At 55.1% G+C, this 23,247-nt stretch overlaps 1 protein-coding gene across 1 annotated transcript in view; it reads right to left on the bottom strand.

Annotated features, from left to right (window-relative positions):
• CD81 (CD81 molecule) overlaps window positions 1-21,908 on the bottom strand; it is a 35,304-nt gene extending 13,396 nt beyond the window's left edge. The window contains exons 1-2 of the mRNA XM_082000457.1: window positions 21,143-21,908; window positions 9,235-9,349 (exon numbers count right to left, since the gene is read on the bottom strand). Of these exons, the coding sequence (XP_081856583.1) occupies window positions 9,235-9,349; window positions 21,143-21,448 (421 nt within the window). The 5' untranslated portion in view covers window positions 21,449-21,908. The remainder of the gene's footprint in view (window positions 1-9,234; window positions 9,350-21,142) is intronic.
• Between the last annotated feature and the right edge of the window lie 1,339 nt (window positions 21,909-23,247).

The raw sequence follows: 23,247 nt of genomic DNA, 5'->3' as shown, positions 1-23,247 counted from the left end.
TCCATCGAATGATTGTTCTCATCGTAAAAGTGTCTTTCTCATATTGAGATCATCAGGAAAACGTAAGAGCCAGCAGCTAGGAGAGTTTTGCTCTGAAAACCAGGAGATAAAAGCCCAGTGAGAACCTCAAGGGATGGAGGAGACTAAGAGGGAACGGAGACATTTGCTGTTTTATATAAGTCTTCTGGAAGCCTCTGTACTTGCTTCTTGCTGGGATTTGTGCAACTTCAAAAAAAAAAAACCCCCAAAAAACCCAAACCAAACCTGACCTGCTGTACTCCCACCTCAGACAGCCTGTGCAGACCTTGGACAGACAAGCAAGGTCCCAGCTTCCCGCTTCTCTCCCTGCCCGTGCTTTGTCAACTCCTGGCCAGAGCCAGCGCCGCTGTCGAGCAAGGAAAGAGCAAGAAGTACAGGAGGAGAGGGAAGACGACGTGCACCACGTGCAGTTTCCTGACCGGAGCTCAGTGGATGCGACCGGTGGGGTGGGAGCAGCAGGAATGCGCAGCCAGGCAGAGGAGAGGGCGGTGGTGACTGGCCTGAGCTCTGAAAACCACAAAAATAAACCTTGGAAGGCTTTTGGGATAAAAGCCAGCTTCGTTCCCAGGCACAAACAAGTGGCCATTATGGAGTCGCCTTTTGTTACCGAGGGCCCGAGCACTTACAGCCCCCCGGGAGGCAACGGAGCGGGACTCTGCTCCGGAGTTTATTTAAAAACAAGCACAAAATATTTAATGCAACAACAGCGTCTTGTACGATGAATGCTAGCTGTGTTTCTCCATGGCAACGCCATGCTGAAGTCCGCAAAAAGCAAACGCAGGCAAGCGAAGTTTTCCCAGCCCAAAGTTTTTTGTTTTCCCAGCCCCATCCTTCCCCTCAGGGGGCCGGGCCGGCGGGGGGGTCTCTGTCTCCAGACTGGGTGCCAGGCAGCCGGGGAGCTACTTCACACCAATGGCAGCCCAGGCGGGAGCAACCAAGCCCTTTTCCCAGAAAGCAGCCTGACACATCTTCGCCTTCGCTCCCGGCAGACGGCGAGGATGACGGCCGGCGCAGTTTTGGGCTCCGCGCCTGTGAGCGAGGCACCTGTCATCCCGGTCCTGAATGGCACATTATCTGCCTTAAAGCCAGAAGAGACTTCCCCCCCCACCCCCGGCTCCCTGGCCCAAGCCTCCTCCCTATTTAAGCATCAGAGATGGGATTAACTCCCGCTAGCCTGTGCCGGGTGGGAAAACGCTCACTGGAGCAGCATCCGCTCCTTCAGGGCTCCGCCAGGCTCCCTCTGCCTTTCACGTGCCGCTTCCCACCTCATCTGTATTGCAGCTTTCCCAGGGGTTTTAAAACAAGAAATGCTGTTTGCCATAAACAAACCGCCCCCCCTCCCGCCCCAAAAAAACCCAAAAAAACCCCAAAAAACCATTGGAGAGGCATAAGATGCAAACCGTGGTGCCTGCAGTCCCGCTGCTCCGTCCAACAGCCCCAGGAGATAACCCCGGGAATGGCCAGAGCGGCAGCAACAGGTACAGCGAGCACATAATTTCTGGGTGCTCACGGAACCCACACACCTCCACGTCCTTCAGCAGTGTCACCGTGCGGTTTCTAACCCCAGGGCACAGTTCTTGGATAAGGCAGCAGCAAGCACGATTGCTACAGCCGCCACGTGTAACCAGCCGCCCGCGAAAGCAAGCCATGAGCCGCCGGACCTGAATCTTGGAGTTGGGGAAGTCACAGGAGGACTCGCAGGGACGGGTGCTGTCGATGTTGCCTGGAGTCCTCTACCTTCCCTTTGAGATGGAGCCTTAAAACAGAAAGCTTTAGGAAAGAGGGCCGACCGGTCTCAGTTTCACCTCGTTACAGAGAGATTCAGGGTCCCGGCTGAATTCAAAGCAGGAGCACGGCAACCGTGACGGGTTCGCTCAAGAGCACCAGGAGGTAACGCATCAGAAAAAGCAGCAGCAAGGAACCAAACACCATCCCACCTTCCCTGATACAGCCAGGGCATGATGCTGCTTTGGGCTGTGGGGACCTCCTCAAGCTTTAGCCACGTGGAGGCCCCCCAAACGTCAGACCCGGGGGACTGACAGTCATTGAGTGCTCCTCTCTGGATGGTGCTAGGTGGGAAAGAAAAAAATGCAGCCAAGAGGCGAGCTTAGCTCCCAGCTCACGCAGATGATACCTCCACGGAGGGCCCTTTGCCTCCAGGCCCAGAAGGAAGTGGGATGCTCGGTTCTGGGAGCAGGGAAGGGAGAGAATATTCAGTGTCAGTACTTGCTCTGGCATCAAAGCAGCATAGCTGGTGCCTGCAGGGCTGTAAAACCCACGTCGTGTCCCTGCTGAGAAGTAAAAAAAACACAAGTAGACAAAAACAGACTTAAAAAAAAAAGGAAATAATGAAAAGCAAATAAAAGGAGGAACAAGCACAGCAGAGTGCCTCTAAAACAAGCAGGGAGCAGGCCAGCCCCGGCCAGCCTTCCTCCCATGCCCCACCATCCCCATCGGAGACGCTGTGCAGCTCCAGGCATGGGCATTCCCGGGCAGCGCCCTATCTCTCCCCCCACTTCGCTCCTCTCCCGGCAGCTTTAACTCATTAAGCTAATGGAAGCCAGTCTCTTCCCCCAGGTCACCATGGCAATGTTTCCAAAAGACAGAAAAAAGAAGAAAGAAAAAAGAAAAAAAAAAAAAAGAAAAAAGAAGAAAGAACCCCCCCCAGCACCACGCCACGCTTCCCAGGGAGCCCGGGCGGCTCTCCAAGCTGCGCCTGCCCTCCTCGCGAGACGCGCTTTAAGAAGGGGCTGAGAGCAGAGGGAAGAGAGATTTTTGTGTTTCCTCTCCCGACGGACAGGCTCCCGGGGCGACACTCTGCAGATCCGAGAGTTTTGAAAGCCTCCGAGGGATGGCGGGAGGGCCGCGGCGCCTGCCCCGCCGTGGCTCCCGGCCTGGAGATGCTGACCGTCACGGGGCTTGCTACCACCCCTGCTGCAGGGAAGGGTGTCACCGTCAGACGGTGGTGGCAGGGAGACTCCTTCCAACCCCACACCCCCAGTCCTGGAAGAACACCCTCTCCATAGCCAAAAAGTCCTGACCCCGACTTGCTTCCTTGTGACTTGGGGGCAAGAAAGAGGCAGGGAGTGGAAAGTCCCTCCGGGATGGGGTGGGAGTGGGAAAGCGGTAGCTGCACCAGCCAGCCTGCGAGGGTCTCCTGAGCGGTTTTAGCCGGCTGCCCAGTGGAGGTGGCCCAGCAGAGCCAACCGCTTCCTTGGAAGTGGGGTGAGAGAGAGGGTGAGGAGGGAAAGAGAGGGCTTGCTGGAAGATGACAACTGGGAAGCCCCTCCGTTCCCCTCCACCCCCTTTCCCAAGAAAAACATCGCTGCTCCATGGCTGCTAACGACTTCCAGATGGAGCAACAGCGTCTCAAAGCACGGAGAGCTCTCCTGGGGCTACGTGGCTCACCCGCAGAGATGAAAGGCTGTACGTGCTGCCCTTGCCTGCAAGAACAAGGCAAGAAGCAACCGAAGGACACACCTCTGTCAGAAAAGAGGTGGAGAAAACCCCAAACGTCCTCGTGCGTGCACACCCGTACCTAAACAGACACCACAGAGATGCTACAGTCAGATTTCTTCTCTGCTGCCTACCCGGGGAACGCTGGAAGGAGACCCGAGTTTGATAAGGTCGGCGTACCCGCCAGAGCTGGGCAGAGGTCTGCGGCCCGTCTCCAGCACTGGGATGGATGACGGTGACGCAGCGCAGGAGACCCAGGCTGGAACATGCCAGCCCATCCTCTGCTGCCCCAGCCTACACCACTTCTGGACATCTCCACGTGCCCTGGGGTCCCACCCGCTGCCAGAGCCCAAATCCCGCTGGAGGATTTCTTGTGGACTTCGCATGCCTAAACCCATGGCAGGTTTCCAAAGGAAAACCATCAAAGCTACGGGTTTCAACAGCTCTGAAAAGAAAGAAACCACCTTTGGCACAGGTCCCTGGTGGCAGAGCCAATGGGAGGGGACAAAGGAGGAGGACAACTACGTTATTTGTATTCAGATAGATCTGAACCCAAAATAACCCAATGGCACCAATTTATGGCCGTAAGTCATAACCAATTTTAGTCTGCAGAGTAAATGAATCGCAGGAGTTAGTCATGATGACAGTAGACATAATTACAATTAAATACCAGTTGTTTTTTTTAATACAAATTGAATTCTATGATAAGAATACAAAAAAAGGATTGTTTGTATTGTCAGCTATATGCTGTAAGCCAGATACTTAGAGGGAAGTACTGACAAAGTGTTTTGCTTCAAAACTACCGTTTTAAAAAGAACTCCCCCATTATTGAAGGAGTTGATCTGACAGCGGTTAGAGGAAAATCTACAACCAGAAAATCTCAGCCTTTTTTTTCTTTAAGGGACTAAATAATTAAATTATCCTTAACTGTAAATAAGTTCATTTCCAAGAGAGAAAAACGCATGTGCTTCTATTAAAAAGAAAAAAAATCCAGACACCTACATTACTTTTTAAATAATCCATTGTGCTCGCTGTGGTTCAAGGCCAAATGCAAACCTTGGTTCCCACTCCCAAGCACGGACGTCTGGCCACGGCTCGTCTCTCTACCGCAAAGCCACCAACACACAGAGCCCTGAAGAAGCAAGAGCACAAATGGGTGAGAGAAGAACCCAGTGCTGAACCAGCTGTGTGCATCCGCAGGGATCGCTGCAGCACCTCACGCCAAAACTGAAGGCAGTTTTTCGCTAGTGTTTGTTACAGGACCTAGAGACCGGGACTCTTGGGCTCTCCTCTAGCCCTTTCACAACAAGTTTAGCAGAAGATTTGCTGTTGAGCCTAACGCCGTGATATACAGAAGTTGGCACCACCTTTAAAAGACGCCTAATATTTCTGGAGGGGTGGGGACAAGGATGGGAGCATGCGGAGAAACCAAGAACTCCCCACTGCTCACGGCAGGTCCACACTCACTGCAGCACTGCTGTCTTCCAGAGCCTTTGCAACACACTGGATCCAGCTCAGAGCAACTCCCTCTGCAACAAACACCTCTCTGAAACCCTGGAAATCACTGCTTTTTGTCCAAAGCAGTCCTGAAAAGGCTAGTTAAGAAAAAAGCTGCTCTTACGGATGGAAGAGGCAGCTCCTCCATGACCGCTTAGCCAACACAAGTCTGTCTGGATGACGTGCTGGGATGCTCTGCACTGGTGGCCACATCTGGGACGCACGGGAAGAGCAGCCGAAGCATCCTCGCATGCCGTAAGGACAGCGGACAAGCCCTGGGGAAGCTCAGGCAGGCGCCCCGGTCCCTACCCACGTACGCACTGCCACTCAGCAGTCTCTCCTCTCTGCAAGGGTCAGCCCCCCCCCGAGGCCAGCGAAGCCTCACGACAGTACTTCCAAAAAATCCTGAGGGCACCCACGACAGCTTTCCACTGACGGATGTCGCGCTGGCTTCAAGGACAAGCGTGCAGATGCAATCGCAGTTCAACTCAGATGCATACTCATTTGTGAGAAAGACTTCAAAGCATCCCTGTGCCTTCTGGCCCATTTCTTCTAGCCCAGCCTGCGAGAAAAGCAGCTTGAACTCATTTCCAGGACACAAATCATTATCCTGGATGGTATTTGTCCGGAGCAGGATGGTGAAAAGAGTCTGTGATTCACCTCGTCGGAGAGCCCGCGTCGCCGTTAGCCAGCCTCCCCTCCGGCTGCGACGGCAGCGCACCGCTTCGCGGGCACGCTCGCAGCCGTCAAAGTGGCCCGAAGCCACTGCTGCCCCCCGCCGCGCCCCGCTTTGTCTCCCACAGGCTTTGCTGCCTGACCTCCTTGGGAGCCGGATCCACAGCCATCACCCTGGTTGCTAAGGAAAAAACCACAATAAAAAAAAAAAAAAAAGAAAAAGAAAAACCCCGTGGCCTTTCCACTGGGGCAGCGATACCCAGCAGGACGGTGGCAGCAGCCTTGGTGGCCAAGTTTAACCCGCCACTGCATGCCTGCCCAAAATCTGAACAGCCTTCCCCAGGGGCGCCGGTGCCGCCGTGCTCTGGGCGAGAGACCCTGCCCAGCAGAGGGTTTGCTCATAAAACCACAAAAAAACCCTGAACAGAAGCAAAACCAATGCCCTCCTCACCCCCAAAGCTACACGGAAAGCCGCACCCCAGCTCTGGGTGCCTTTGCGCTCCCCCGAGCAGCTGGCCCCGCTCCCAGGGCCGGGCTAATTAGAGCCACCGGTCGTGTCACCGTCACTTGCTGCGAGCAGCTGGAGGCAGATTTCCTATTCTGGGCCTGGCAGGCGAGAGCGAAGACGAGACCGTCCGGCTGCCGCGCTCCGCTCCTCGCCGGGCAGCCTCAGGGAAAGCACGGGAAGGGCGGGCAGCGGCCGTCTCTGGGCGTCACGTAACCAAATCCTTGAAGGATGGGGAACCTGGCTTTCGCCCGTCACATTATCTTCACTATCATCCCACCGAGATGGGGCAAAAGCAGCAAGCCCTGTGTCACTGCCTCTTCAAGACCCCCAGGGGCTCTTAAAACCAGTGACACCACAGCACCAACTTACTGTGGAGAGAGCAGACTGCTCCAGTTTGTACTGGTATCCGCAGAGGTGGACCGGCTCAGCCTTTTCCCACGAGCTCTTGTAACTCATTGAATCACAGTTTTTTGGTTTGTTTGCTTGTTTTAAATGGTACTTTAGGTGGAGTGTTAATAAATATCTAAGAAGCGGTTAACCAGTTGTTAGCAGGAATGTATCAATGCCTCCAGCTATCTTGAAGGAGGTTTTCTGACCTGCTATCAACACCTCGCGCGACCTCCAGGCGCAGACAGCACTTCAGTCGCAAGGGCAAGAAGCAAAAAGGATTTTAGTTGTTAAACTACAAATAAAGCAAATAAATGCATATTGGACCATATGCCTAGCTCAGATGAAGAGCACGTATTTTCCTTCATAGCCATGAAAGCATGAAACTACGGCGCTGCAGCTATCCCCATCCCTGGTACCGCTTGGTCTTTGCGGCACTGAAGCGGTTAACTTGCCATTTGCTGGAGCGTTGGGTCCACAGCCAAAATGGAAGCACCAAAAGCCAAGACTGCAACAAGTGGTGAGGGGATCAGATGGTTTGCGAGCCGCGCTGAGGAAAAGCCCACGAACAACCGCTGAATAACCTCCCAGGCAGTGCCAAAGTGCTGGGGGTGGGGTGGAGGGTACCGCTTGCGGGAACCCCAAGCCCAGGGGCTCCCCGCTCGCCGGCCGGACAGGCGAGCGGGGGAACAGCCGCCCGTGCCCACGGGGGCTGCCAGAGCAGCTGCCGCCCGGTCCGGCCGCAGGGGAAGCTGAGGGCAAGGGCCGCTCCTGGAGGCAGATAAGCACCACGCCTGGTACCCCCGTAGCTGCCCTGCTCCCCACATCCTCCATTGCCATCAAACCCCCCACGCCGACCGGCTGTGCTAATTATTCTTCCACTCCTGTAACTCCTGGAGAAAACAGCCTTGGGGAAAACAGCCCCAAGTGTGGAGCAGGGGAAAGGACACAAAGAGAAACCAGGAGACACCAAAGCGCTGCTTTCCCACTCCCTCTCCTCACTGAGTACGAACCCCACGGTGCAAGTTTTCCTCCTCCGACAGTTTTTATTGCTTCCCACTGTCCTGCAGCGCTGCAGCCAAGTCTGGCCAGCCTTTAAAAGCCTCCTGACAGATCCCGGGACCAGCGCCCCGTGCCAGACACCAAGATGTGGTTTGCAAGGGGGAAAAAAAAAAAAAACCCCAATAAAAAAAAACAAAACAAAACAGCTCTGGAGGCCAACCTCAGAGAGGTTCCTGCTCCCGAAGCAGGAACATCGTGTGCGTGTGTATGTTGGATAGCAGAGGAGAAAAAGGAGGGTGTCTCAGTTGGGGGAAGAAAAAGCAAAAAGAAATCCCAGCCTTCAGACTCCAGAGGGCTGGCTGGGAGAGGCAGCAGCTGAAAGAAATGCTCTGCTGTTATTACTGCATGGAAATTACAGCCACCAGAAGGAATCCAGGCCGATCTGTTGCTGAATATAACTTTAAAAAGACAGCCAGCCAGCCTCAAATCATGGGCCGTTCATGGGCGTCAGAAAGCCAGCGTGGTGTGATGGGACCCATGGTCTGTTCCTCATCGCCTTCTAAACAGCAAAGTCCGAGGACAAAGACAAAACAAAAAGAGGTGGAAAAGCAAAAGATGCCCAACAGGCAGGAGGGGAGGACTCAGCCCCCACGCTCCAGGTCCCCCAGGTTTTGGGAGAAATGTGTTGACTAGGGAGGCATCAGAGGCTGGCCCCCAGAAGGAAGGAGATGTTTGTGCTCGTTCCTGGAAAGGAGAGAGTTTAACTTCTTAAGAGTTCCCTTTTCTCTTTTTAAAATTGAAATCTATAAAGGGGAAACGCTGTAAATACAGCTCTGGGTGTGAGGCAGGAGAGGGGAGACAGCAAGAGAGGAAAACCCACCGCTATTTACAGCGGGAGCATCTACCGTAACCAGGCACAGCCAGGGGGAGGGCTCAGGCGTGCCATTTCATGGGAAAGCAGGGAAAGCCAAAGGAACACGCTTTCCAGAAGATAATTTCAGCTACGGGTGAGAACAGGACATCAGATCAGACGGGTCCTCACCCCAGCCAAGCCGGCCCCTGCCTGGCAGCCAGCCCCTCCTGCAAGCTGCTCCCCCTCGTCCGCGAGGGATCATTGGAGAATAGGGCAAAAATAGAGGTTTTCATCTTCCAGCAAGCCAGCATGCTGTCAAATTAATAAAAATCACGCTAAGCTTAACCATAACACATAGAGGCTCCACCTGCCCCTCCTGGAGAACATGAGTCACGAGTTCGACGAGCTTCGCTTTCCGCTGCCAGCCGCTCCGTCGGCTACTTTTATATCCCTTTGGATAGGAAACCAGACACGCTTCCAAGAAGTCCCCCCCTCTTCCCAAACATGCTCCAGGGGGGACCGCAGCGGAGGACGGCACCGGAGAAAAGCCGCTATGCCGCAACATGTCTTCTAGTGCTTTTAGTCGCCCGTGACTTTGGATTCTGTGTTTGGGCCACAGCCGACATTTAATGAAGGCTTTGAGTGGCACGGCAGGGGATATTTTGGGGAATATGGGGCGAGGGGAGCGGGAGGTGTTTTTAGTCCCACCTCCTCGCTGCTCACCCACAGTCTTCCGCCCTGCTTTTTGGGCACGCTGCAGCCCGCCCCGGGGCGCGACGCCCACGCAGCCACACCAGCATCCCCCAGACCTACTCACCGACATAGAAGGTGTTGGGGGCCTGCTTGTCCCCCAGCTGCAGGTAGAGGATATTCGTCGTCTGCGAGTCATGCCGGAGCCACAGGGCCACTCCCAGAATGATGCCTCCGGCCAGCTGGGGAGAAAGCAGAGGGAAGCGGGCGTTAGCCACCGGAGCGGCGGTTTTCAGCCGGGAGCAGAAGGCTTGCTTTTCGTCTTCCTGCAGATTCTTATTGACTCCTCTCATGCACAAGAACATCCTTCCTAAGCACAGTCCCACTGCAACTGCTTTGCGCCCCGTACCACAGGAGCCACGCTATCCCCCCCGCTTTATGAGAGGGACCCTCCTCCTGGGGTGGGCAAAGCCCTTTCCAGTTCCTGCAGCCGACTTCTTCCCCAAGAGCTACTTCATTACTCTATTAAAATGGAAGGCTCAGCCTTACCCAAGATGCACAAGATGTGCGACTGAGGCTTGTAGGAGAGCTTTTCAACAGAAGTTAGGATCAGCCCCAATCACTTGCTTTTCCCACCGGGCCGTTATCGCCCCGTTTCATTGCTCTGTGATGCACAAACAGGGTTTGGGGTTTTGTTCGGTCTGCTGAGAACTGGCTAGGAAGGCTGGGGAGACTGTGGCTCAGAAAGTGGGGGGACCATCAGTTGTTTCCCCTCTGGCCCCAGTCCCGCGTGCACATCACTTCCCACCCAGCGTCAGGCTTCCAGTCTCAGCAGAGCTCGTGGGACAGAGCTTTCTGCACCCCCAAAAGCTGCTCTGCCTCGGCGGGGACTTGTCCGACCAACACGACACCAACAGGCAGTAAAACTGCCCATAACGCAGAGCCAGAGCGGAGCCATCGTGGCTTTGAACCGCCGCCGCACCCGCTCGCAGGGGACCCAAAACGCCTTCGACCCCTCCAAAAAACACCCTTCTCGATGTCCACACCTTGACATTTAGCGCAGTGTTTAGGAGCGCACGGATGACTAAGAAACCACACGCGGTGGGACTCGGTAACATCTCCAGCAGCATCTTTGTGTTATACCCCATTACTCCTCTCCCCGTGGGTCTCGGGGATGCCCCACATGGGGAGGGGACAGACAAGGATTCACACCAGCTGCCCTCGCAGCATCGCTTCGATTAATATCTAGTCTTCTTCCAAGGTGTCCCATGAGCACAGGAACCCCTGCGGCCATCACTTCCGCTGCTCGCGTCACTGCCCATTTAATTTCATAACGCAACAGAGAGAAACCGGAACGCAGGTCCCCGTGGGTGGGCTGTGAGCTGGGCCGGCGCTCCCCCGCTCCTCCAGCACGTCCGGCTTTCCGTAATGTCCTAACGTACTGGGACTGCGGTGGAGCAAAGCCTCGGTTCAACCGAGGCGCAGCCACACCGCTTTTGGAGGCTACTGTGCATCACAGAATCACTAAGGTTGGAACGGACCTTCAAGATCATCAAGTCCAACCATTAACCCAATGCCACCGTGTTCCCTAAACCATGTCCTGAAGCGCCACATCCACACGTTTTTTGAACACTTCCAGTGATGGTGACTCCACCACCTCCCTGGGCAGCCTGTTCCAATGCCTGACCACTCTCTCAGGGAAGAAATTTTTCCTAATATCCAGTCTAAACCTCCCCTGGCGCAACTTGAGGCCATTTCCTCTCGTCCTATCGCTGGTTACTTGGGAGAAGAGACCAACACCCACCTCGCCACAACCCCCTTTCAGGTAGTTGTAGAGAGCGATGAGGTCTCCCCTCAGCCTCCTCTTCTCCAGACTGAACACCCCCAGTTCCCTCAGCCGCTCCTCATAAGACTTGTGCTCCAGACCCCTCACCAGCTTCGTTGCCCTTCTCTGGACACGCTCCAGCAACTCAGCATCCTTCTTGTAGTGAGGGGCCCATCTTGTAGTGACGATGCTCAGCAGAGCCGAGCAGCTCTGCGAGTCGACGAGGCCTGAAACCGCTGCCTTGCCCCCACTGCTGCCCACCAGAAGAGCAGAGCGGAGACGCGTGACAGAGCCCCCAGGACAAGGATAAAAACGCGCTTCGAACACGGGAGGAGATGGTCTGCACATGGAGCACCAGCCCAGCTTACCACCGGAATATTTACGTCCAAATAATGTGAAGTTTCACGGCTGCCTTTCTCACCGTTTTCTCCTTCAGGGAGGGGCTGGGAACGGCAGCAGACCACGGGCACCGCAGCGGGGAAGGCGTCACCGAGAGGAACTCGAGCCAGAGCATTTCCAGCAGGACTCACGGTGCTCTCCATGACACCCCCCCTTCCATTTAAAACCATGAGAGAAAGGGGAAAAAAATAAATGCACATGTAAAAAAAAAAAAAAACAAAACCCCCAAAAGCAAACCCTTAAGAATTCAACGTCACTTCTACAAAAGGTTGGAAGTGCCTGTTCAATGCCAGTTTAATTTTGAGTGTCCTAAACCATCGAAGCTATTCGTCTTAAAAAAGGGAAGATAACTACCGAAGAGTACAGAAGTGGAAACATGATTTTTTTCAAAAGGGTCTGAGTCAGGTCAGCTACAGGCATGAGAGGCAACATGAAGGACAAATTAAAAAAAAAAAAAAAAAAGAGAGTTTGTTCAGTGAAAGTGCAAAGTCTCCAGTTGTGCAAGCGCAGCAGAGCCTGCGGGCACGCACGAGGACTGGGATCTGCGAGACAGGCTGTCGGTGGGAGTCGGGCTGCTTTGCCCCCCAGCATGTCAGCCAGGGGTTCTCCTCCTTGCTCATTCCTGCAAACCCCAGCCAAGAGATTTTTACAGGGGTGCCACTGAAGCCGGACCAAAACCTCACAGCCTGTGCAAAGCTCACAGGGCAAGCTGACCTCAGGCCTTCTCCACTCACCGGAGGGAGAAAATCTCCATCAGCTCCCTGGAGAGGGAGGGGAAGATTTTACAAGCCTTTCCCCCATTTGCCACCAAAATAATCAGCTTTTAACACTTCTCCCACAGCAACCAACGCAACCTCCCCTCCAGCACGGTCCCTCATCCCTCTCGCGCTTGGGAGAACCTGAGGTTGTCCAAACACTCGCTACAGAGAAAAGTCACGAAAGTCTGCGCTCAAATCCAGCTCCAAATAAGGCAGATTGTGGCTCCGCAGAAAGCTACCCAAATCCAGCCTGGCGTGGCTCGTTCATTGTCTGAGGACGCAACGAAGCCCGTGTTTATCCTCTCAGGAGGAGAAGAACGTCCCCAAATTAATCAGTGCCATTCTCGACGTAAAGTTCTCTCAGTGGCTCCCAGGGCAGAGGAGACCCCGAGGAAGATTGGGGTTTCTGTGCTGGCTGAGAGAGGGGAAGACAAGACCACAGCCCTTTTTGGTTTGGTTTTCCCTCTTCAAGGAAACATTGCCCTGCCCCGGCATGCTGCCCTCCGCGGTCAGCAGTGCCACCACGGCCAAGGCTGGGATGGCACCAGCATGAGGAGCGGCAGCTGCTTCCCAATCAAATTTGCCCCCAAAACACCCGCCGCAGAACCAAAAGCAGGCTGCAAGCTACCCTCAAAATATTTCTTAATCATTTGGGAGCGTCAGCTGAAGGGATAGAGCCTTTTCCGACTCATCAAACCCACCCCAGCGGTGAGCTCTGCCTCCGGCAGCCAGCTGAGCCATCTCCAGACCTCCCCGGTTTCAGCCCGAATGCGCCCCAGGAACGCCCGGCATCCGTCCCTCCCGTGCTGCCTGACTCCATTTGCTTTTTCAACAGAGGATCTCCGAATGGAAGCTCTAATCCAACAGCAGCTGGAGAAAGCAACGTTCACTTACTAATGAAAACACTGTTTAGGCTACGATGAGCAACTTTTTCCATGAAAACCATACATCCTCCCACCACCGAGAAGCGCAGAACATAATTAAGGCATCTTACTTCCCAAAGGAAAGACGACAAGAGGGAGAAAAACTCATTGGCTCGCCACAGTAACCCTGCCTTCCACTGCACCTTGCTTGGGAGAATCTCATTTTTAACACAACAACTTGTTCCAGATATAATCTCAGTATTTTCTTCCCTGCCCATCCCACAATCGCTGCTGTTTGCCGACCCAAGAGCCAGAAGAGCTCCAACCACTGATGGCAGCGTAACGCTGGTCTCCAGGCTGCGTATCCTCATACATTAAATATCTGTAGGGTTTTTACCCCCCGTAGGTATCCATGATCTCGTACAGGTTACCGCATTGCTCCGGGCTTGCCCAGCTAGTCAGACGGTAACATCCCAGAGGCTGCAGCCATCACTTGTTGCAGGGTATACCCTGAGTGGCCAGCACAGTGCTCCACTTACTTAAATTTTTGGGGACTCCTTTAATGAAAGCAATAATCTAAAAGCTGCAACTTCATCAGTGCCAGCACCGCATCGCTCCTAGATCTGCTCTCCACAAGCCGACCTCCCCAGCCAGCCCTTCCCCTGCTGGCACGAAGGCGCCTGCAGAGGTGGACGCCGCTGAAACAAGCAACTCCTCGGGCTCCAACTCGGAGCATCCGGATTATTTTCCGGCATTTTAAGTGCTACTAACTTTCTTGGCTACTTGCACTTACTCTTGGCCTTGCACTTTCCTTTGGTCTGGAGTGTTTAAGTTCTCATTCTGCCACCTTCCCCTACCTGCACTTTTGTATGCCTTTGTTTAAATTAAAAATAAAATAAAATAAAAAAAATCCCACAGACATACTCCCTCAAATCCCCCCAAAAAACAAGCCTTCGATGAAAATAACACCTCCTCCATCTTCCCTACCCCTTCAAAAATCCACCGCGAGCCCAGAGGGGCACCCAGCCCACAGCACAGGACCCCCACTGCATTGCTCACGCTGCCCAGGATGGGGCTGACCCTGGAGATCGCGCCCCGAGCAGCCTGCCGGCACGGCAGAAGTGGCGCGGCAGGCTGCAGAATTTCCTCTTTACCGCTATTTTCCAGCTTCCAGAGATTTATTGCTTCTTCCACAGACAGCCAGACTTTTCCAGCTGGATCCTGCCTGCCCGAGGCTTGCTTTTCGCAGGGAGGCCATTCCCGCCTGCAGGGCATCGCATGCTGCGTCGGGGAGGGAAAAGGCAGCCCCCCAGCCCCCTGAGGGGTGATGGGGTGTTACCCCACACGACGGGGTATCACCGTCTGAGCGTCATGATGATGGCGGGTGGGCAGCCCCGGTTTGCTGCCCCATCCACCGTGCACACGGTGGGGCTCCCTCCTGGACTAAGCCTCACCAACTGACACACCATTCATCCTCAAATTTCCCAGATCCAGCTGTGGGGCAAGGGAACAAGCCCATCTTTCACGGCTTAGCCAGTCCTCCCCTCCACAAGAGATTCCCATGATATAGAGGTGCAAGGAACATCCCCGCTCCCTCCTTTAATGTGGGGCACCCCATACCTGAGCTGCCCCCACCTTCGCAGGCTGCTCCCCAGACACTCACGTATGCCAGGACATGCATCACCCCCAGTCCCTCCCGCCCTCTTCCTCCTGCTCCCTTCCCTCTGCCCCTCTCCGAAATAGGTTTCCTGGCAGGGAGGAGGAGGAGGAGGAAGAGGAAGAAGCCCTGGCTATAGGGCGGCTTTCCGGGGATGTCAAAGCGAAGCAGACATCCTGCGGCTCAAGCCGGCGGCGGAGGGAAGCGGAGGTGCCAGCAGTTTCACAATGCCGTATTTTTAGCAGCACCGCTTCCCACGGCCGGTCCTGCCGCCGAGACACTGCTCCCCAACCCGCACGAGCCCGAGGGCCGGGAGAAGCTCCTGCCATGCTGCAAAAACGCCGCCGGCGGAGCCCGCGCCGCGATGCCCGTGAAATACCGCGGTTACTAACAAGAAGCAGGATGCTGCCAGGAAAGTCTAACAGATTTTAGCCATTGCGTGATTCAGCTAGAGGATCAGAGATTTTTAACAGGTTTTCACGCTGCACAGGCTTGCGCCTTCCCTTAATCGCCTGGAAGCTGAGCCCTTTGCGGGTTTGGGGGGGCACCCGGACCCCGCTCAGGGAGCCCCACCAGGGCTCCCCACAGCTCCTCTCCAGCACAACTTGCAAAGCAGCCGAGATGGAGTAAAGCTGAATTCCCCTCATTTTAGGCGTGGGGAACCAGGGCGCAGAAGGATGACATGGCTTGCCAAGGCTGACGCATCTCGCCATGCGAGAAGCCCCTCGCATGGCCATGAACAAATTGCTAATTTGGGGTGGAACGCTTTGCTCCCAGGTCATTTGTGGGTCTCTAGGCGGAGCAGCAGATACCGTATTCTCCAACACGTGCGGTGCAAATAAAGAAAAGATCATTTTGTCACCGCACCTAGCGCGAATGGGGAAAAAGCGAGGAGCCGGAGATTCGTAACTTGGCGGAAATTACCTTTGGAAGGGCAACACGAGCCCTTGCAAGATGCGTGCTAGGTCCTTACAGGTTCTGCACGACCGCCTTGAGGACCAAGGCGGGCAGGAGAGGAGCACGTCACCGCTGGTGGCAGGCGCACGTGCCGAGCCTGCCTGCGCCCCGATTCCCGGAGAGCTGAAACTGCATTTCTTTTCCACGGCACACAGATGCGCCCTGTGGCAGTGCCGAAAGGGCTCGGGGTGTAGCAAGGGGCTGGCAGCTGAACAGTGGCCCACGAACCCGGGAACTTTGGTTTGATGCTGCGACGGTCTCCATGTTACCACAGCGGGACTTCATGCCAAAAATTCACTTAAAACTTTAAAGTGAGAAGCGCTAAATTGCCCCCGCGCTGCTTGCTGGGGTGGACCGAGGGATGCCCTGGAGCACCAACACGCCACGACCCCCTGCAAGGCTTTTGGGGGGGGTGTAGGCAGGGGATGCAACCGAAATCAGACAAATGCGGTTGCAGTTTGTCAGCCACACAACGTAAAAGCCGCCCTGCGGCGCTCGGCACGGGCACTGGCAAACCGCAGCGACGGACGGGGTTGCTTCTTGGAAAGCGCAGGCGAGGTCTCTCCGCTGCCTTCCACGGCGATTGCGCGCGATGGCCGCCAAAGGTCAGGCTTGAAGCTCGCAGGGCTATTAATAGAGCCGCCGGCCGGGGCAAAATTCTCCACTGGTGCCTATAGTTACCAGCCCCACAACACTGCGGGGCTTTTCAAAACAAGCTCCAGAGGAACGCTCCCAAAGGAGTGGCATGCCAGAAGCCAAATAAAGCCCGATGGATGGGAGGAGAGTGGGAATCCGGCACCAAAATGCAGGAGCGGGGTCCTCCGACGGGGAGCACCAAGCCTGGCCCCGCTGCGGGTAGAAGTATCACTATGCATTGACATCTACCAGCAGGGTTTAACTGCCCTCGGCGGAGAGGAAAACTATTTCAGATACTGCTTTAAAATTAATTTGGCCCCATACGTAAGCATTTAACTACAATGGTAATCCAACTGCTTTCCCGTTTTAATAATACAGTGAAAGGCGCTTGCAGAGTACGGGATCAAAGTGTTTCTCCAGGCATCGTACGTGGGCCGATGCTCTTGCAGGAGATAAGCGTTACGGTGGTTGACAGAAGAATAACCTCAGGAAAACAGAGCGATCCCCACTCCAGCCGCCAGCGACGCTCCCTCCTTTGCGACTGCAGCCCAGCCCTTTCACCGAAACCGGGCACCCCTCACAGGGCAGGGCACCGGTCCCTTCAAAAGACCTGCTTAAATAACCTTCTGCATGAAGAGACTTCGCAAGAGGTTTCGTAGGTAATGGCAGGACTGCGTTCACGTGACGGAGCGCCCCGAAACACACCCCACAGAGCCATCAGCATCCAGGTACCGAGCCTACTAAGAAGACCTCTCCCTTGCCCTTCAAAGACAGGCACGAAGTAGCTTGTGGGGTCAAATGCACGTGGAAATATGCTTGCCTGTACACCGTCCCAGGACGCCGAACCCAAAGTTGGTGGAAGAAGATGCTGGGCCAGCATCACATCCTTGCTGCCCGCAGGCTCTCCGCGATTCCCAGGGACACCAGTAACCAAACCAAACCCCGCGCCCCACAGCCTGCTAGCCGCTGCCACTAACAGCATTTCAGCAGCACCCAGCACAAGCCTGCACCCAGAACAAAACGCGAGCTACTTTGTTAGTCCCGGGAGTTACTTCAAACCCGTGCTTCAGAGCGGCACGCCGCAGGAGCCACCAGGTCTTCCACTCTCCGTTTGAAGCTGTGACTTGGCGGTACCCAGCCGCCCTCCTCGTCACACCGAGAGGGTCGCGAGGCGTCCGGCAGGGTTGTCACCATGGGACCGCCGCCACAGAGAGCTGCTGCCTCCCGCCACCGTCACCTCTCCACGCCAAAGCCGACTATCCTCATGCACGCTTTGCGGGCTCCAGGGGACAGCAGACAGATTTTTCCAGCGTTGCACGAGAAAGTACTTGACTCCTCCGCCCCTTCCCTTCCGATCACCACTGTCGAGACAGACTTTCGCTTCTGCCTTCCCTCCGCTCTTGCCCTTCATCCCCTTCGCAGCCTGACCGCACCACACCCCCTCAACAGGAGCAAGAGACGAGAGTTACGCGGTGCCTGGAAAACGGCATTAGGAGCAAGCTCTTCCTTTTAATTAGACACCTTTCTGGTAGGGCAGTCGGCAGTGCTCTAGGCCTGTAAGGCTGCCATGGGCTGTCCTAGCTAATAAGCTGTGCGATCCTCCTCCGAGCAAGCCAATTTCTCCTTGGTTATGTTTAATCACATTTTAAAATAGCTCTCTGGCTTCCTTCGGCCTCTCCAGGGACTCTTTGCAGCAGTGGTCAGTTCAGCCCCATGCGCTGAGCTCTGCTATCGGATTCGGATCATTCAGGAGAGCAGTCGAAGTCCGGCCGCCTCCTGAGAGGGGGACGGAGAAGCAGCTCCTCCACCCTGCCAGGCGCCCAGCCCGGCCCCGCTCCGGGCTGCGGGGTGAGCTGGGACTGCCCACCGCACCAGTAACGGGCACCACCGGCGCTCCCTCTCGCAGGGCATGGAAGCAGAGCATCGCCTCGCCACCGGCCACCCCAAGGTTTCAGGACACATTTGCAGCACGGAAAAGCTTTTGTCTTACCGGTCTCGTGTCTTATTAACTGGGTGAGATCCCCAGGGCGCTGCCCGCAGCCGCCTCCACCGCTTCAGCCAGCGGATGCCGCTGTGAAACATGCGGGGACCCTTTCTTTCCCCGGACGGGCACCCGTCTGTACGTGCGGTCTGTGCAGCGGCCGCTGCTCCCTCCTCCAGAGCCACCCCGGACCAAGCAGGTAACCCCAGCAAGCATGCCATCTTCTTTTCAGAAATGCACGCACAAAGGAAAAACAGCCCCCAAAATAAAGTAAAAACGAACCACCTCGAGCAGAGAGGGCTGCCGAGGCACCCTGGGGAGCTGGCAGCAGGACTGCCTTTTCCTTTTGCTGTTCAACACAGCAGCTTTGTGAAACTCTCCCTGCGCTGCCTAGGGAAGGAAGGGGGGGGCAAGCCAGAGGGGTGTCCGTTTATTTATGTTCCGGCAGGACAGCAAGGGATACTTTAAAAAGTTATTGGAGTTTCTTTTTTATTTGTTAACACCATTAAGGCTGAGAATTGCTTCCTTTCTTCCTCTTGGGCGCTGGAGCAAGCTCCCGTGCCGCACGATGCCGAGCCTGCCAAACTTTGGGCTCTGCCTCCTGCTTGTTTTCATCACCAGCGCCCGACCTCGGCTGGGCGCAAGGCAAATGAGAAGCAAATGAGTGCGAGGAGCCCAGCAGCCCTCGCATGCTAACCAGCTGGCAGGACCACAGGGCTGCGAGTGCCCCGTCTCCCACCTCCCTGGGGTCAGAGCTGGGGTCCCGACACAGCCACCCTGCAGCAAGGGTGCTCAGCACCACATCCAGCCTTCAAATGCCAGCCCGTAAAAAGGACCTTTGCGCTTTGGGGGTGATCACGGCATCCCTCCCCAGCTGGGGATGCAAAGCTGGCTGCTAACTGCGTTCACGTGGTGGTAAACCTAAAATTGCCCTTGACTACTGGTTTAAAAAACAACACCAAAGGGCTTGAAAACCGTTAAGACCTGGTGTTCAACCATCTCTTCAGCTGGTCAGCCCCACAGAAAACATCATTAATTCTAACACAGCCCAGGCTCCCCATCCACATCAAAGGTGGTCCGAGGGGACTGGCTGTGGGCGAGCCCAACGCTGAGAGGTGTTTTGGGGAGCTGGTGGGTCCCAGCTCATAGGCACCCCTCCTTGGGAGGAGCTGGAGCACCTCCCCCCAACTGCTTGCAGGGAGCAGGCATCAGGCTCCCTCCGAGGGGTAAGGCAAGGCACCAGAAGTCCTAACAGAGAAATTAAACGGATCGGCTATTCCTCTTGGAAGCAAAATGCCCATTTATAAGAGATAAGCTGTTTTGCAAACGCAGATTGGGGCGAGCAAGCGTGCCGGGGAGCGGCGGCTGTGCAGAGCCCCCCGCATCCTTCCTGCTGCCCAGGAGACCCTTCCTCCCTCGCATCCACACCCGGCGGCTCCAGCGACAAAGAATGGCAGGAAATTGGGACCAGAAGGGAAGAAAAAGCCCCAGGATAAGCGTGATGACTCGGAAGGAACAACACTTCAGAGAAAAGCCTACCCGCCTCCATCCTGCCATTTTAAGGGTGGAGGAAGAGTTAAAAAAAAACCACCCCAGGACCATCCCGCATTCATCTTGCAGCTGGCAATGCATCAGGTATCAATTAACACTGCTGTCGTCAGAGCTCGTCATCTCTCCCTTGGTCAGTGTTATACCCAGAAATAAGGCAAAGAGGCCTGAAATCGGGCCAGATTTGACAGCGCTCGCCCCCACGCAGCAGTGGGGACCCCCCCAAGGGCTTCACCGTGCACCCCCGGGGAGAAGGCGGCAGGCGGAGGCTCCAGCTGGGCAGAGCAGCTCCCAGTGCCGAGGCAGGGTTTGCTCTGGAAGGCACTGCTCCCCTCCCCACCCCTCCATGCTGCGTTCGCTGCCGCAGGCACTAAGAAAAACCCCAAATTCCTCGCCAGCGGAGCGGGGTGTCAGACAAGGGGCCCGTCCTGACCACGCAGCCAGTGCCCAGCAAGCAGCGCCTTGCCTCTGAGGGGTGGGGCTGGGCTTGCTTGCGAGAAAAATAGCATTTTGGGGAATGGAAAATAGCCTATTAAAAAAAACCAGCCTGCTTGGGCACATTTCGTCGCTCGCGGGCGCAGGAGCAGGGAGAGAGCGTTTCTTGCCACGCCAGCCCCTTGCTGCCGGAGGGTGTTTCTAACCGGGACAAACCCAGTTTTCAGGGAAACCGGGATATGCTGCTTTTTGCTAAATTAGCCACATGTCTGGGCGGATTATTTCACGAGAAACTTTCTCAGGAAAGGCAACCACTCCAGCCCGGGTAAAATCTGCATCCTAAAATATCTTCTCAGGCAGTGGAGGCAGCGGTCTCCAGCTCGGGCACAACCCAAACGCGGGCGTCGAGGCCAAGGCCGTCAAGCCCCATCCACTCCCTGCCACCTCTTGGGGCGGGGAGGGCAAAACCAGCCCCATTGCCATATTTTTTGGAACACCCTGTCCTCCCCGACTCTTCTGCGGCGGACGGCTGGGCCAGCGCCTCTCCTCTCTCTGCCTGGCAGCATCCCTCCCTCCCTCCCTCCTCGGCTGGCTGAGAAACGCCGCTTTCCCCAGCGCAGACCCACAGTCACAGCGGGTTTGGGAGGGGCAGCCCCCGCTGCGGCCCCCGGCTCTTCCGCTCGGAAAGGATGCGTAAAAACATCTCTATATATATCTATATAAAACACAGAGATATATATAAATAGATAAACGTGTGCAAGTAAGTAAATATATATACGCCTGCATAAAAAAAAAGCAAAGGATAAGCAGCGCCCCCCCCGCCCAAAGCAACCCCAAAAGCATACCCCAGGCTTAATGCTGGGGGGGAAGCAGGAACGAGGTTAGAACCAGGCGCAAGCAGACGAGCCATATTGGAGCCCCGTTATTTAAAGCGCTGGGGCGGCTCAGCCCCCGCCCCCGCTGCCCCGGGGCTCACCCAGAAGATGAAGTTGAAGACGAAGAGGAGGTATTTGATGCACTTGGTGCAGCCTTCCACCCCCATGGCGGCGCGGGCGAGGCGGGCGGCAGCGGCGGCTCCGCTCAATCTCTGCTGCCGGGCTGGGGCGGCGGCGGCGGCGCGGGCGGAGATAGCTCGCCCCGCCCCCGCCCTGCACGCCCCGCCCCCGGACACGCCCCACGCCCCGCCCCACCGCCCGCTCCACGGACGGGGGTCGGTACACACCGCCCCCCCCCGACCCTTCCCCAAACCTGGGGCCGTCTGCTTTTCCTCCCCTTTTTCCATTTTTTTCCTCTTTTTTCCTTTTTCCTTTCCCCCTTTTTCCTTTTTTCCTTTTTTCTTTTATATTCCCCTCTCTTTTAATTTTTTCCTTTTTTTTCTCTTTTCCCCCATTTTTCTTTTTTCCTTTTTTTTTTCCTTTTTTGTTTTTTTCTCCTCTTTTTCTCCTCTTTTATCCACCCACCAGGCGTGGGCTCACAACAAAGTGTTTCCTACACGCAAGTGGCAGCCACGGGAGTGGGTGTTGGGGGGCTGTGGCACCACCATCTCCTAAACCTGACCACCATCCCTTAAACCTCACCACCATCCCCTAAGCCTCACCTGGCAGCCCGGGATGGGGGCAGGGTGGAAACTGCTGTGAATGGGTGCAGGCTGCAGCGGGATTTGTATTTTCATATACAGAAGTTTTGGGGAGCATCCATAAGGGGACCATCTCTCCCCCCAAAAAAAGAGAAAAGGATTTTTATGTTAAAAGCTGCAGTCTGAAATTCAGAGCAGCATTTCCTCATTCATTTCCCCCTCCTGTTTTATCCTAGGCTCTGATGTGCTGAACACTTTTTGCCTAAGCTTGTGGCTTTATTACTGTAAGCAATTGCAACAAATTCGGTAGAACTGCTCAGGATGACCATTGGTTATTGGGGCATTTGGGGTTATAACACGGGCATCTGGGGTCTTCAGGGCTGCCCACCACAGAGGTTTGTGTTACATGTGTCGACAGTTCAAGTAAACCTCACATTATGGCTTAGAAATTTTAGTACTATTTTAGTTAAGAAAAAAAACCCAACGAAGCTGTGCAACAGAAGCACGATGAAATTTCCCAGTCTTTTGGCTGAAACCCACTTTGGCCCAGTTGCTCACCCCTAGAAATAGAAATTGCTCCCACCCCACGTTATGCTTCCAACGAGCTCATTTGCTTCTTCGAGGGGCAGGACAGTACGTCACATAATCAGAGCGTAAGAGGACTGCTGGTAAAGGCAGCACCTAACAGCTCCAGCGTAGATCGGCACCTCGCCGTGCTAAATAATATGAACACGGTGCCCACCTGCACCGTCATACGTGGAAACCTGCCCTCCTGCCTGGGAACTCTCCTCTAGCAAAAGCATTTCAGGGAGCAGCTTCTGAGCCAAACCTTTTCACACTCGATGGAGTCTTCCCTTGCCACGCACCCCGTAAGCAGGAATGTGCTGTTCGCTTAGCACGCGTTTCCTACGCGCGTGCTGAAAATGAGACAACTTCTTCCAAAATCATCCCATTGCCCTCAGGGATGAGTTGGTCCAGGGCTCCGTCGTGTTCATCCTACCCTCCTTTGCCCCTCAGCAACAGCCCACGGCACACCGTGGCAGCGGGACTGGGGATGAAGAGAAGTTGGCCCCGTTCCCCAATTACTTATGCTGAGTATGTCCCCGATTGCAGGCTTGCCATGGATGCATAAACCCTTTGTCTCTAAGCCACAGTCACTCATCCAGCCTTACCAACGAAGCCGGAGGTTCACAAGGCTATTTATGCATGTAACTGCTATCCCAAATTATCAGTACGACCCATCTGGTTACGGCAATAGCCGTAATCCTGTTTGGCTCTTGCTCATCAATCCAAAGGATAACGGCAGGGTCCCGAAGCTGCTCGCGTGCTACATCATAGCATCCCACAACATCTTTTTTTCTGCACCTTCATCCATTGCAGCTATAAATATTAAAACAAAAATACCCCCCTCTCCACATCCCCAACCAAACGGAGAGGTTGAAGATAGGAGGCTACATGAACCGAGGAGCCTCTCGCGCACTTTATGTGGCTGTTTCCAGAAAAAC

Source organism: Phaethon aethereus (genome assembly GCF_964289735.1).
Source record: "Phaethon aethereus genome assembly, chromosome: 5".
Taxonomy (NCBI): Eukaryota; Metazoa; Chordata; class Aves; order Phaethontiformes; family Phaethontidae; genus Phaethon; species Phaethon aethereus.
This window is presented reverse-complemented; position numbering and strand designations above follow the sequence as displayed.